At 67.5% G+C, this 13,986-nt stretch overlaps 2 protein-coding genes across 4 annotated transcripts; both read right to left on the bottom strand.

Moving 5' to 3' along the window:
- Positions 1–365: 365 nt before the first annotated feature.
- On the bottom strand, positions 366–1,999 carry CRIP1 (cysteine rich protein 1). 2 transcript variants are annotated; one of them, XM_040478416.1, is made up of 5 exons: positions 1,874–1,999; positions 898–992; positions 766–823; positions 612–658; positions 366–491 (listed from the first exon to the last, which is right to left on the bottom strand). In XM_040478416.1, the coding sequence occupies exons 1-4, from the start codon at positions 1,911–1,913 to the stop codon at positions 618–620; spliced, it is 234 nt and encodes a 77-aa protein (XP_040334350.1). In that variant the 5' UTR covers positions 1,914–1,999; the 3' UTR covers positions 366–491; positions 612–617. The 2 variants fall into 2 exon arrangements, with proteins under 2 accessions (XP_040334350.1, XP_040334349.1); XM_040478415.1 differs by having other exon boundaries at positions 366–658.
- A 6,997-nt stretch (positions 2,000–8,996) lies between these two features.
- On the bottom strand, positions 8,997–13,980 carry CRIP2 (cysteine rich protein 2). Of its 2 annotated transcripts, none has more exons than XM_040478413.1 (8): positions 13,922–13,980; positions 11,022–11,116; positions 10,874–10,931; positions 10,393–10,533; positions 10,239–10,307; positions 10,064–10,158; positions 9,633–9,690; positions 8,997–9,553 (listed from the first exon to the last, which is right to left on the bottom strand). In XM_040478413.1, the coding sequence occupies exons 1-8, from the start codon at positions 13,962–13,964 to the stop codon at positions 9,486–9,488; spliced, it is 627 nt and encodes a 208-aa protein (XP_040334347.1). In that variant the 5' UTR covers positions 13,965–13,980; the 3' UTR covers positions 8,997–9,485. The 2 variants fall into 2 exon arrangements, with proteins under 2 accessions (XP_040334347.1, XP_040334348.1); XM_040478414.1 differs by lacking the exon at positions 13,922–13,980 and adding an exon at positions 13,304–13,709.
- Positions 13,981–13,986: the final 6 nt, after the last annotated feature.

The following is a 13,986-nucleotide window of genomic DNA, read 5'->3' as shown; positions in this document are numbered from 1 at the left end:
GAGCACAGCCGATTCACCCTGTGGCCACCATCAACCGACTACCAGGCCTCATGTTCCCGCTGACCTGTTGACCCACCCTTAGCCCCATCCCTGAACCGAGGGGGCATTAGGGGGCCTGGGAGCTGGGGAGCTGAGCCACCACAGGGCCTTCCAGGGTGGCCGGCCGCCTGCCTTGCAGAGGAAGCTTCAGCCTTGTGGCAGCCCCGGGGAACAGCACAGCAGGAAGAGCAGGGCTCCTGGCAGGGCCAGGAGTCAGAACCCCCAGTGGCGGCTCCCTTGAACCATCCCCCTGTCACCCTGTCAGTGCACTCAGCGGGCATGTATACACATACACACACACACACACACACACACAGAGGCAGGGCTTCTGAGTGCTCAGCTTTATTGAGGGCAAGGGAGACTACAGGGGAGCCCCGGGTGCCTGGGGATAAGGCCTGGAATCAGCCTGGAAGGGCAGTGGCCCGGTGGACCAGGGACAGCGTTTCCACGACCTGCGCAGAGAGGTCAGAGGACAGAAGTGAGTGCAGGTCCAGTGAGCAGTCAGGCCTCACCCGGGAGTGCAGGGACCATCCTGAAGGCCTGAGGGTCTGCGCTGGGGGATGGGGGTGTACCTGGGTTTATTTGAAAGTGTGACTCTCAGCGCCACCCCGCCCAAAGCCTGCAGAGAAAAGAGTAGGCAGGTTACCAGGCTGAGGGGTGGGGGAGGTGCTGGGGAGGCTGGGGGGAGGAGGGAGGCAGCGCAGGGGCCATGCGTAGGAAGCGTACCTTTGGGCCCGAACATGGCGGCGTAGCAGGGGTGGTTGCAGTAGGGCTTGCCTTCATGCTGCAGAGACAAGGGCCATGAGGGGCTGTCACCCCTCACCCTGCGCCCGCCACTGCCCTCCGGGCCCCACCTACCTCAGCGTGGCCCCCTGATGTCAGCGTCTTTCCGCATTTCTCACACTTCAGGCAAGGCCGGTGCCAGTCCTTCCCCAGAGAGGTCACCCGCTCAGCTGCAGAGGTACATACACCCCTCCCCTACTGTAAGACATTGCTCTGGGGCCACAGGGCACACCCGTCTGCTAACATAACAGCCAGCTCCTTCTGCGCATGGTCTCACCCACGCCCGCCTGGTGGCCCACCCAGGGTCTCAGCTGGCCTCCGTGCCCGTGGGTGGGGAGGGGCACCCCCAGTCCCCTAGGCGTGTCCAGCCAAACAAACGGCAGGGGGCGCTGCGTGGAGCTGCAGGAAGAGGCCTCGAGGGCCAGGGTGGGGGGCCTGGGTGACCTGCGGGGGTGGTCGGAGATGGGGCCTGCAGGCGCCCTTCTCCGGGGCGAAGGCGGGGGAGACCCTTCCCACTTCCTCCCGCCTCTCTCCTGGGTGGGCCCCGGGGCGCGGGGCAGGGAGGCGGCACCCGGGGTGTGAGCGCGCCCGGGATCGCGCCCCGGGCGCCGGTTTCCGCGTCTGTTTCTACTTAGCTATGGGAGGGGCGGCCAGAGCGCAGCGTTTCTTCCTTGGCCGCGCGGTCCCCGCCCAGGGCGCGCCGAGGGGGAACGGGACAGTTGGGGAGATCCAGCGACGGGGAGTCCCAGAGTCAGGGAGACCCAGAGAAGGGGGAACCCAGAATCGGGGAGACCCAGCGGGACCGAAGGAGAGAGAGCGGGCCAGAGACGTCGAATCAGCAGAGACCTCGGGCCACCCCACACAGGGGTCCTGATCCGCATACCCAAGCCGTCGCCGGCAGGGCTGAAGTGTCGGCTCCCGGCACGCTGCCCCAGGGTCCCCAGCGCGCCCAGCCCTCCGGAGAAGCCCTGTTCGTAGTCCCTGGGTGCACCGCGGTCCCGGCCGGGAGTGGGCCGGGGAGGGGGGCGGGGGGCGGGAGGGGTGCGCTCACCAAAGTACACTTCCTTGTCGCACTTGGGGCACTTGGGCATGGCGGCAAGGGGTCAGGCGTGAACGACCGGTCAGGAGCAGACAGGAGAGCCGGACTGGGTGGGTCCCGCGGGGTGTGCGCCTTTCAGGGACCCCAAGACCCCGCCCCTTTGGGACCCGCCCCTCGAGCCCCGCCCCCTGAGTCCAGGATTTGGACCCGGGGACTTGGATTCCAGGCCAACCAGCCAAGAAAGGTCATCTGGTCCACCCCCGCCTTCAGGCAGCATCGGGCCTAACTGACGACGGGGTAGGGGGGCGGTTCAAGGAGCGCATGGGATCCCTGGGGATGCGCTGAAGGGGCGGGGCTCCTCCGGGGGCTACTGCCCCGCCCCTTGCCCAGGGTCCGGGATCTAGGGAAGGGGCTCCCCAGGGCCAGGAAGCCCCGGCCCCCCAGCGCCCCAGCCCCTGTCCCCAGTCCTCCGACACCAGTCCTCCGAGCCCCAGATAGCTGGGATCCAGGGAGTCACCGATAAAATGGAAATAGATGCAAACCAGCGTGTGCGAACTTCCTTCTCCCCACACACTTTGACCCGACCCTCTCCCAGACAGAGGGCTGGGGACCAGCGACGTCTCAGCCTTGTAGCCCCTCCCCCCGTGAATCTCCCCTCTGGCCTTCATCACACGCGGAGCTAGGACGCCCACCCCTCCCCAGCCCCCCACCCCCAAGGGACATCCCGGCCTCTGCGAGCCCTCCACCCCCGCCGCTGCCTGGGAAGTCCATTGGACAGCAACCCGGAAATTTGGAAGAGGGGACTTCGAGACGGGACGCCCCCTCCCTCCCCTCCGCGGTAACAGTGACCAGTGTGAGCGCGGGGGTGGGCGCGGCCACGCACAGGGCATCTCTTCGGGAAGAGCACGAGAGCGCAAGACGGGAGTGGCTCAAGTCCGACGCCCAGGGCAAGTGCGGGCCGGTGCCAGGTGGAGACCGTCCTACTCCACCCACCCTGGGAGTGGGAAGTGTCCAGGGGGCTGGCGGGGTCTCCCAGCCGCCTTTCAGCCCAGACCTAGGCTTCAGCCTGGCTGGGGTCCCGGACTCCATGTCCCCCTTAGGAAGTCCCTGCCCGCTAGGCCATTCCCTCCTGGCCACTGGCACCCTGGCCACAGTCCTCTCCTCTCTGCTGGGAGGGGGGGGAAGGGGGGGGTGTCCCCTCTGCCTGCTCAACGGATCCTCCCCCGGCCACACCCAGTTTCTTGGCTCCTCAGCTAAGCTCCAGCCCCCTGTCGAGGCCCCAGCCCCTTGGCCCCCCAGCGCCGCAGCCCCCTCCCCCCACCCCGGCCCCCCACGCCCCACCCTTCCTCCCTTTCTCCGGGTTGCCCATGTCCCTCCCTTAGGCTCCCACCCTCCTCCTCATCTGCTGACACACCCATCTCTCAACACCAAACCACCCTGGGCCTATCCAGGCCCCCATCTTCTTGGAAGGTGCTGGAGACCATCCTCTGACAGGACCCAGGGGCTCCTGGCCTCCCCACAGGCACTCAGCGACTCCAACCTCACCCTCCCTGAAGCCCACCTCCCCACCATAGGCCTCCGGCCTGGCACTGGGAGGGGGGAGGGAAACCATGGGTGCCCCCACCCGCACCCCCACAGGGCCCGCCCTCTGCCCCCCAAAAGAGGCCTGGCTTGGGGTAAGGGTGGCAGCGGCCAGGGATGCAGGGCCACAGAGGCCACCTCCAGAGTGAGCCCTCGGTGAGTAGGGCACACTAGCTCCCACACCCTCATGTCCTGCCCCTCATGCTTCCCTGCGTCACCCCCCCCCCCCCTGAGACCCCCTTTCTGAGACCACAGTTCTGCCCCTGGCTGGGACTCTGCCAGCCCTGGGGTCTGCAAGGCTTGCACCACATCGCTAAACGCTCAGTGGCTGGCTGTCCACTGCCCCCATGAGTGGGGGTGCACACCACGCGCCACCGGAGCCCTGGACTCCCACCCATCGACGCTGGCCTGCTCCAGCCTTGAAGCCTCCACACTCACTGTCACGTCCCGGCCCGTGGCCCTCCCTGCCCAGCGCTGGGGCACTTGGGCACGGTTTCCAGAGGTAAGGCCACCAGCCCGACCTCCTCCACCCCCCCATCCCAGCCTTTGGTGTCTCCCTGGCCTGTGCCCGATGCTGCTGCAGACAGATAGGGTCACTAGGGTGGATCCTGACTTCCCTCATCTCCTGGCTCCGGGATCTGGAAAGAGGCCGGGATGGGGAAGAGCAAGGGTGGGGGGGATGGGCGCACAGAAACACACACAGCAGGGGACAGAAATGTAGACAGGCCAGAGAGGCCCAGAGAGGCCGGGGCTGCGGGAAGGGCCCGAGGCCCACTGGTTGGGGGGGGGGGGGCTGTCACAGTGGGTCATGGGGCTCTGGTCACACACATGTTGCTCGTAGCACCAGCAGCTTCCTGAGAAGACTGCCCTGCATGGATGTGCGGCATGTGCTGGGTGGAGGCCTGGGGCTCCAGGGCAGGGCTGCCTCCACCCCTACCAGGGTGATGTGCTAGAGGCGTGCAGTGAGCCCCACGGGGAGCCCGGAAGCACCCACCTCTGTCCTGGTGCCCACGGGCATCACTGTGTGAGTGCATTTGTCCGGGTACCCCAGCTGCCTCCCCAGGTTTCTGTCCGGCCCACAGCACCACCATAAGGCTCCAGGCAGGTGGGGCCAGGAGCCAGCTCTGCCCACCTGTCCACCCACCCTGCCCCTGGGATGCCCCCCACCCACATGCTGTGACTCCAGCCCCTCCCACCATGGGGGAGCATGAGAGAGTACCATCCCTGGGGTGGTGAGGTTCCGCTAGCTTTCTCTGCTGTTATTTCCTGTTGCCATGGTCACAGGGCTGCGGGGGTGGGGGCAGAGGGGGGGGAATGCCAAAAGTAGCCAAGGGCCATGTGCCTCGCCCTCTAACTGGTACACAGCAGTTTTTCCAGACATCAGACACACACACACACACACACACACACACACACACACACACACGCTTGCTGGAACCCTCTCAAATCTTCAGCCACAGGCTGGCAATGCTCCTCCAATTCCCTTGGGCTCCCTACCCATCTTGCCCACCGGAGGGGATGGGAGCCCCGCACCAGCTGCAGCCCCACCTCCTGGAGGAGATCGTGCCTCCCCCCAGAGTCTGTATCCAAGCCCGCCTCCGTCTGAGGCTCAGCTGGGTACCGGTCAGGGCCCTGACAGCTTCACCGGAGACCTGGGCCCCACGAGGTGCAAGACGTCCTACTTCCATCAGCTCACCTGGCTCAGGGGGCACCTGTGGGCGAGGGGCACTGACCTGGCCCAGGGGCCAGTTCCAGACCCGAATCTGCCTTGCTCGGCCGCCTACCCCTTGCCCCGCTGTTTTGGGGGTGCTGTTTGCATTTGTTGCCCGAACAAATGGAGGACACAGTAAGCCCCCTAATACACCCCAAGGTGTAGCCTTCCCCCACTTTGCCCCCTAGTGCTACCAGCAGGCACAGGGGCTGTGTCTGGAGCATGAGGGACAAAGTGGCCAGGACAGGAACACAGAGCAACCCAGCCACTTGCCCCAGGCTGCCTCTGTGCCCACAACATCCTGCCTGGCACAGGGACAGCATGAGGGCACCCCGGGCCCAAAGACCTGTGGGAGGTGGCTGTGGGGTTCTGGGTGCATCAGCTGAGGCCATGTTCACCCTTCTGTCTGCACACCCCCATGCCCTTGGCTGTTCATGCACCACCCAAGCTTGGCTGGGGACCCAGATGGGAACCAGGAGGGACGTTGCCCTGCAGGACGATTCCCAAGAGGGCCCCGAGGTACCTCCACAGCAGTGCTGGGCTCCAGGCACCTGAGAGCCAGTGACCACTGAGGAGTCCCTGCCTGGGGCCAGCCACCCTCACCCACTGGGAAAGCTCTGCCCCTCAAGCTGGACAGCACCCCTGCACTCTCTCCCGCTGTTTTCTGTGGCACTTGCTCTGGCCTCCCCCCACCATCCTTGAAGCCCCCACCCCGTGCCCTGGCCTCCAGGCCCCTTCCTCAATATGGACAAGGATGTCCCCTCCTAGGGCTGAAGGGCCAAATGGCCCAGGGCAACTGCTGGCTCCCTCTCCAGGGTCTCCCCCCTCCCCCAGGCTCAGCTGAGTCACGGACACTCAGACGTTCCCAGGGCCTATTTTCAGCAGCTTGTCCCCCGGGACCCCCCACTCTGCTCTGAGGTTCTGCCCCAGAGTGGGCCTGCTGGGCCTTCGAGGGACCTTCCTTGCCCCGAGGCAAGAGAAGGGATCAGACACTGCACTTTCCCAGGACTTGGCTCCTGTCCACCCAGGACCCCCCAGACCAGGTGAGAGGGTAGCTCCTGTCCTCCTCTCCTGGAAGCAGAGGCGGCATGCAGAGAGGATGGGGGGGGGGCACACGTGGCCTCGAGCTCCCTCAGTCAGCCCTACCTGGAGTCGACAGTCTGGACGGATGGGGTGACCCTCCCTTCCCCCGAAGGCTGAGCCTTGTTCCAAGAATCTATGTCCGGGAGCCAAAGACCATGCAGAACCGCCTCAAATTCCAGCCTCTCGGGACCGGCAGCCGGCCGAGCCCCTCCTCCCCACTGCCAGAGGGCAGCCAAGCCCTGGGAAAGTGTGCTGTCCACACCTGGCTGCCCTGGTCCCCCGCCAGTCTTCACCTGGCCCAGCCCCCAGCAGCCCAGAGCCAGGGTCATCGGCCCTTGCTGATTCCTTGACACTCAGCCCCTGGAGCCACAGCTGGTGGTCAGTGAGCTGCTGCTTGGACCCAGGGATGGGAGGGAGTCAGTCCCCCCTCCGCCAGTCCTAAGAAATTCAGGGAGGCTGGCCTGGGATGGGTGGGGCTCTCAGGGAGCCTCTAGCAGGGGAAGGGCTGCCTAGGGCTGATGCTGGGGTCACTGACCCAGGGGGGAAGCTGGGGAGGGCCTGGAGGGAGAGGTGCTGGGCATCCAGGACATGGGAACCTAGGGTCTGGACCTCAGCGAAGTGGGGACAGAGGGAGGTGCAGGCAGAGCAGCCCCCCCGCCCCCGGCCCCACCCCGGGATGCCTGCCTGGTGACAGCAGCCAGGGCCACACTGGCCCACGTCGGGGGTGGAAGGCATGTGACCTCGCAGGGGCCTAGCCTTCCCAAGCCGGGGAAGACTGGACTGGTAGGAGGTGGGGTGCAGCTGGGGAGGAGGATGGTGAAGGAGGCCCCCGCGCCATGCGCAGCCCTGGGCTCTGGACGGGGAAGCAGGCTGTTAGATGGCATCTCAGGGCCGCCTCCCTGGCCGGCACCGAATGGAGGGAGGGGCGGCGGTGGAGGTCAGGCAAGGGGAAGTGGAGAAGGCGGCACACCCCGGCACACAGGCCCATTGCCGCCTCTCCCGCATCTTGCGGGAGCGTCCGGGGCTGTGGGCGACGGAGGAAGCACCTGACTTGCTGGGGGGCTTCCTGGAGCCGGTGCCAACGAGAAGGCCGCGGCCGCGCGGGCGCACCGCCGTCACACCGTTGTCACAACGACGCGCCTAGCGACGCGCGCGGAGACCAGTGGTAGCGGCACCGCCCGGTTTCCATGGCAACCCCTTGGAAACAAACAAGGCGGCGAGTCCTGCTCCGCCCGCAGGAAATGGGACGCGCTTTCCCGGCCGGCCCCGGGAGCTGGGGGCCGCTGCGTCCCAAGGCGGGCCGGAGCCGACCTTCCCCGAGGCGGTCCCGGCACCCTCGCCCCCGCGCTGCCAGGCGGGCTTTCACCCACCCAGAGCCCCCTCCGCCCCGGGTTTGGGGAAAGGGCGCGCCGCCCACCCCCTCTCCTCCCTACATAGTTTCCACTGGAGGCTCCCGAGGGAGGGCCCAAGTTGCGCCCTTAGCAGCTCCCCGCCCGGCAGAGGGCAGGAATTTCCCATCCGACACCGCAGCCAGGGCGGGCTTGTGCTGCTCAGAAAGTCTGGATTCTCCCCCAAAGGTCCCCCCAACCATGGAGCCACAGCCTGGGGCAGGTGGGGGCCTTCCGCCCAGCTTGCACCAGTGCCCCGGTGGTACTTGCTCTGCCCTGCACACTCTGGCTGCATTCCAGGGGTAGCCAGGTGAGAGGAGACACTGCTGCCCACAGTGCGATGGGACGGCCTGGCATCGCTGGACACCCGAGCCGGCCGATCCACCCCCAGGGACACGCATGGCCGCTCCAAGGACAATGGCTATGGCATGCACGCAGGCTCAGCTGTGTCTGAGCTGGTGGACTGGAGGGAGAGCCGGGGAGGGGCCCTGTGCCAAGGGTTGAGGCACAGAGAGCTGGTCCTGGGGTGCAGGGCACACGGGCCCAGATGCCCTGGCTTTGAGGAGGTCAAAGCTTCTGGGGCTGCGGTGCTAGGGGCAGGTCAGGGTAGATCGGCCTGGTTTCCGCCGGGGCCTGGAGTGGAACAGAAGGTGCGCCCTCTGCTGGGCTGTCCAGAAGCAGCGGAAAAAGGAAGACAGGAGGGAGGGCTCCTGACAGGTTCAAAGGGCAGAGACTGGGCTGCCTGGGGAGGCCAGGGGTGACTCCACTAACACTGCAAACCCGGACACAGGGACACCGGCTGGGAAGGAGCACCCAAACAGGGGGACTCAAGCCCTGGCCTTCAGACTGCCCCCGTTCTGTCCCTTGGCCCCCACTGATGCTGACCACACCCCTTCCCCATCCAAGCCACCACACTTCCAGGCTGGGTCCTGAAGGCCCACCTTGCCTCTGCCCACTCCCCAGCTCCTGCACTCCTAGAGAGGACCGTCCTCCCGTCACCTGCCCCCTTTCCCCCATGTGCCATGCCCTTGGCTCTCTGTCCCAAGGCAGACCCCGCCCTGATGGATGGAGGCATCTCCTGGCTCTAGTGCCCACTGCTGACATTTCTGGGGACCAGGACCCCAAACCCAGGATGCTTCCCGTGCTCCCACCTCCACCTGCTCCGGTCCCTGTCTCAGCTGCCTTTTCCACCTCGGTGCTGGCACCACGGCCCACAGTGGAGCTGCCTGCCTCCCCACCCGCCCCTACCAGCCTTGGGACTAGGACCCCACTCCCACCAGAAGCCAGCCCGCGGGTGTGGGGACCGTCTGTGGATGGGACAAGGGGTTACAGTCCCAACGTACGTCCATCCCCCAACCAGAGGCACGGTGGGGTCCCCCAATCCTCAACCCTTTATTGACGGCAATCTCAGCAGTTACATGTGAGCCGCGTGAGGGTGTCAGGCAAGCACTGCAAGGCGGTGGGGGCGGTGGGCAGAGGGCTCCTGGCAGGGACGCCCTGGGTCCGCCCTGGGAACACCGTGAAGAGCGGGGCAGCGTCACCGGCGAGGGGAGCAGAAGTAACACTGTGAGGCAGGCCCGGGGCAGTAGGAAGGGGAGAGCGGGACGCCCACCTCAGACAGACCCACGGAGGGCCAGGAGACACGCGGGGCCGTGTGGGACCACGTGGACGCAAAAGGGGACCACGGGCAGGGGAGAGAAGCGGGGATAGGCAGGCGGGCCTCCTCCCGCACAACACCCGGGCCCTGGACGAGCAGGGGGAGGACCGGACCGCCGGCCGCTCTCCCCCGTAGGGCCAAGCAGTAGGCTCTGGAGCAGGGCTGGCAGAGGAGAAGGCCCGGCTCCTTGGACGGGCCGCATCCCTAGGGCTGAGCTTTGCCCTCTGGGTTTCTGTCGTAGATGTAGCTGCCCACGGCTCCGGTGTTCACTCCTGCAGAAAAGGGCACAGAGGCGGTAGGGAGGAGTGGGCAGGAGGGCACCAGAATCCCAGGCCTCCTGGCGGCACTCACCTTTCGGTCCAAAGAGGATTCCGTAGCAGGGCTTGTGGCAGTAGGGCTGGCCGTCGTGCTGGGGGCGGAACAGGCACGGAGCTGAGATTTCTGCCTTCCTCTCCCCACACCCCCACCTGGCTTCCTCGTTGTCCACACACCCCGCCCTCCCTTACAGCCTTCGAGGACCCCAAAGCCGTGCCAGGTGCCACTCACCTGATGGATGGGGGGATGGCGGTGCGGATGCCTGGGAGCATCCGTGCACCCGTAGGCCTCCACTCTGGCCACCGGGGGAGAGCACCCACCGCTGGCTCAGCCCCAACCCCACCCCCAGGCCACCCGGGCGTCACCTCCGTGTGCCGCCCACCTCCGCAAACACGCCCCCCCACCCTCCGCAGGCCCGCCCCCTCCTCGCAAACCCGCCCCCACCTCGGCAGGCCCTACCCCCTCACCTCCGCGTGCCCGCCTGGAGTTAGCGTCTTCCCACAGCGCTCACAGCGCAGGCACGGGCGGTGCCAGTCCTTGCCCAGAGAGGTCACCTTCTCGGCTGGGAGGGGAGACAGACGGTGATGCTGAGGGGCCCTCCTCGGGCACCCCCCAGAGGCTGCTGCCGGTGCTCTCACTCACCAAAGTAGACCCTCTTGTTGCAGCGAGGACACACGTTGGGCTCCCCCGTGAACGTGGTGACGCTGGAGGCTGAAGGAGGTGAAGGAGGAGTCAGGGCAGGGCACGGGCCTGGCCGCTGGGACACCCCTCCGCCCGGACACGGAGCCCAGCCCACCTTTGCTGGGCCCCCTCGGGGGGCCGCTGGCCTTGCGCTCCTCAGCCCGGACCACGGGCACCTCGATGGGGCCGGTGACCTGGGGGCCCTCGGCAGAGGGTTTCTCGTAGATGTAGGAGCCGGCCCCTCCGATATTCACCCCTGCGGAGTGGCAGACACTGTCGGGCGAGCGGCCTTGCCCACCCCCAGCCCCCACACCCCACTGCACTTCTCTCCACAGCCCACTCTGTGGGGTCGGGACCCCCCCCCCCCACCACCAGAGGGTGCCAGCCGGCTGGGGCAGACTTCTGGGAGGGGCGTGGGGGACGCGAGAATCACCAGGATGGAAGGGACTGTCGGGGGAGGGCCCAGAATGGGCGAGGGGAGAAGGGGGCCAGGGGACCCCGGAGCTGCTGGTGTCTTCCGGGCCCAGGAGGCACAGCGGCCGCCCCTTCCGGGCCCAGAACGGCTCCCAGGCTGGGGGGCGGGGACCCAGGCTCACCTTTGGGTCCGAACAGCGTGGCATAGCAGGGCTTGTGGCAGAAGGGCCTCCCGTCGTGCTAGGCGGAGGGGTGTGGCGTGAGGGCTGGCACCCGCCCACGGCCCAGGCTTGCCTCCCACCCCCGCCCGCCCCGGGGAAGGGGGCTCACCTCAGCGTGGCCCCCGGGGGTCAGTGTCTTGCTGCAGCGCTCACACTTGAGACAGAACTTGTGCCAGTCCTTGCCCAGAGAGCTCGCCTTCTCAGCTGCGGGCAGGACGGGAGGTCAGCGCCAGCGGCCAGGGCCCCGGCGTGGGCAGACTCCTCAGCCCTCCCTCCAGCCCCACAAGCAGCCTCCGAGCCCCCACCACACGCCGGAACCACCTTCTTGCCCCTCAGAGCCCCTGCTCGGTCCCTCTCGGTCACCCTCACACCGCTGTGAGCCCTCTCAACGACGCACCTGCCCCTCCCTCAGACGCTGGCCTCACACTCACATGCCTTTCCATCCCTCACAGACTCCCCCGAACGCTCCCAGTTGGGCCCCGAAGGGGTGGGCAGAGCCCCCTGCGGAGGGGCCGACCCCAGCCTCCGGACCCTCCACGGCCGTGGACCCTCCCTGCACCCCACGGGACGGAACACCTACCTGTCTATATTTGGTTTCCCCACGACAAGGCACTGCCTCCAGCTGCCGCTTCCACACTCAAGGTCAGGGACCAGCTGCTAAGGGCCCAGTCACCCCCACCCCACCCCCTGCCCACCGGGCCACCTCCTAAAGGCCGGAAGTGTGGGGGGCCTCCCCGGGGGGGGGGGGGGGGGGAGAGCGCAGCAGGAAAAGGGTGGTGGAGGAGAGGGCAGGAAGAAAGGCTGGAGCCAAGCCGGAATTCCGAAGGGAAGGGAAGGGAAGGGAAGGGAAGGGAAGGGAAGGGAAGGGAAGGGAAGGGAAGGGAAGGGAAGGGAAGGGAAGGGGTCTGAGCAGAAGCATGGAGGGCAGGCGGACCGGGCCCCTGCCACGCTGGCCGAGCCCCAGGACCAACGGATCTTTTGGCCCCCTCGCAGCGAGGTTGCTGTGCAGGCCAGGCCTCCCCCAGGGCCCTGGCGGAGTGGAGAGAGAGAGAGGGCCCGGCCGGGTCACTCCCCACACTCAGAGGCCCATGGGTGCTGCTGCTGGTGGCCCAGGTTTGGGGCCCTGGGTGCTGGCTCCCCGTAGCCCTGGCAGGACCTGCTGGACCGCCGCCCACACCCACCCCTTCCTGGAGGCAGCTGGGGCTTGGATCCCGACGGCCACTCTACCCGAGGATGCTGGGACAGGCTGGCCAGCCACCCCTCCCGTGTCCATGCTGGGGCAGTCGGGTGCCACGCCAGCCCGGCACCCTCTCCCAGTCCTCCTGCTGGCCAGCAGCGGCCGTGGCAGCTGCACGCAGGGCTGCCAAAGCCACGCCGCACGGGCCGGCACTAGCATCTGGCCATGCGGGGGCAGGGGAATGACCCTCAGACCCCACTGGGCGGGGAGATGGCCACATACTGCCAACCCCGTTGGGAAGACAGAATTGACCGGGTCTCTTGGCACGGAAGGGACCGGGCTCCCCATGGGCGGCACCATTGTTAAGGACACAAAGGCAAAGCATTCTGAGGCCACTCTGGGGTGTCCTGGCCCAGGTTTCACTCTGCTCAAGGGTGTGGGCTGCTGGGGCAGGGGTGGGGTGGGGTGCCTGACTGGGGGATGGGCAGGATCCCGGGCCAAAGGCCCCCCTCCTTCCACCAGCGCCTCCCGCCCAGGACAGAAGCCAGGCGGGTCTGAGCAGCCTTTGTTTTCTGCTGGGAGCCAGTGACCGCCCAGGCAGGCAGGCGGAGGCGCTTTCGCGGCTGTCCACACAACTGTCTGCCCCAGCCCTGGAGAGCCCTGAGCTGGCCTGGTCGGGGCCAAGTAGTGGGCAGCGGGCCTGGCAGGAGGACCCCAGGGCTGTCCCCCACCGCGAGCCTTCCGGGGATGAGCCCCCTCTGGGACGGGGACGGAGGACTGGGCCAGCTACTGGGGAGTCGGCCGGAAGCCCCTGGGCTCCCAGCCAGGCCAGAAGCACTCCAGGCCAGATCCGGTCCCTCCCCTCTGGGAAGAGCAAACAACCATCCACCTCCCTCAGGGGGGAAGCCAAGTGGCTTCCTTCACCTTGGCCTGTCCACATTCCAGACCCCGACCACTGTCCCCACAATGACCAGGGAAGGGTCCCCTGTCTGTGGCTCCAGGAGGGTGTTAGTGGAAGGCTCCGGGGGCAGGGACTTTGGCACCCTGGCAAAGTCGGGACAGGATCAGCCAAGAGAAGAGAGAGTGGCTGAGTAAGCCAGACAGGCGGGTGTGATCGCCAGAGAGTGGGTGAGCGCCAGGGGCTGCCGCATACCCTGGGGGGCCATCCTGGCGGAGACCCGCCACACCCTCCCGTCGTCTAGGGCTCTTCTGACCTTGAGGAGGCAGGGGCACTTGGCCACCTGGGCTCCAGTGTCCTCTCATGCTTGTGGGGACCCGTTTGTCATCCCACTTCACGCGCAGCAAAGTCCTGAGGGAACTCGCGCCAAGGGAGGGAGCACGTTGGGACACGCAGGAGTTGGGAGGCCAAGGTCGCCCCCGCGTGGACCGAGTCCAGACAGAGCCCATATCTGACCCGGGCCCGCTGTGGTCAGAGGTCGAGGCGGAGGTTGGGGGGTGGTCACTGCTGGGGGCCAGCCACGTGTCCACGGGAAGGGCCGTGAAAGGCAGGAGCGCACGGGAGGCTCCCAGAGCGTGCGCCCCGCCGACCCCGACCCCGCCCCGCTCGGCGCCCGCGAACCCCGAACGTCCCCCCCACAGCCCGGCCTCATCCTGGGAGGATCACGCACTCCCGCGGGGCCCACCGGCCGCTGCGGGGTTCGGGCGTGGCTGCCCCCACCTCGTCCAGCTCCACCCTCCGGCCGCACCCGCGTGGGCAGCGCGCCTAGCCGGCCTCGGGGCCGCGCATCCCGGGGCCGCGCATCCCGAGGCGGGGCGCGCAGCCCGGGGCTGACCGCGAAGTGCGGCGGGCGCTGGTCCGGCCCAGCACTCACCGAAGTACACCGTCTTGTCGCACTTGGGACACTTGGAGGCCATGGTCGGTGCGCCCGTCGGCCCT

The sequence above is a fragment of the Herpailurus yagouaroundi genome, unplaced genomic scaffold, assembly GCF_014898765.1.
Source record: "Herpailurus yagouaroundi ecotype Mexico unplaced genomic scaffold, PumYag 141, whole genome shotgun sequence".
Taxonomy (NCBI): Eukaryota; Metazoa; Chordata; class Mammalia; order Carnivora; family Felidae; genus Herpailurus; species Herpailurus yagouaroundi.
Note: the sequence above shows the minus strand (reverse complement) of the source record. Positions and strands in the feature narration are given on the sequence as shown.

What these genes read in the sequence shown, in the direction of transcription:
- CRIP1 (XM_040478415.1), bottom strand. Translation starts at nt 1,913, where the DNA reads ATGCCCAAGTGCCCCAAGTGCGACAAGGAAGTGTACTTTG. An exon ending in CGACAAGGAAGTGTACTTTG is followed by an intron (nt 993 to 1,873) that starts GTGAGCGCACCC and finishes GTACCTCTGCAG; the next exon opens with CTGAGCGGGTGACCTCTCTG. An exon ending in CATCAGGGGGCCACGCTGAG is followed by an intron (nt 824 to 897) that starts GTAGGTGGGGCC and finishes TTGTCTCTGCAG; the next exon opens with CATGAAGGCAAGCCCTACTG.
- CRIP2 (XM_040478414.1), bottom strand. Translation starts at nt 13,496, where the DNA reads ATGGGCTCTGTCTGGACTCGGTCCACGCGGGGGCGACCTTGGCCTCCC. An exon ending in AGTGCCCCTGCCTCCTCAAG is followed by an intron (nt 11,117 to 13,303) that starts GTCAGAAGAGCC and finishes TCCTGCCCGCAG; the next exon opens with CTGAGAAGGCGAGCTCTCTG. An exon ending in CCCGAGGGGGCCCAGCAAAG is followed by an intron (nt 10,308 to 10,392) that starts GTGGGCTGGGCT and finishes CACCTCCTTCAG; the next exon opens with CCTCCAGCGTCACCACGTTC.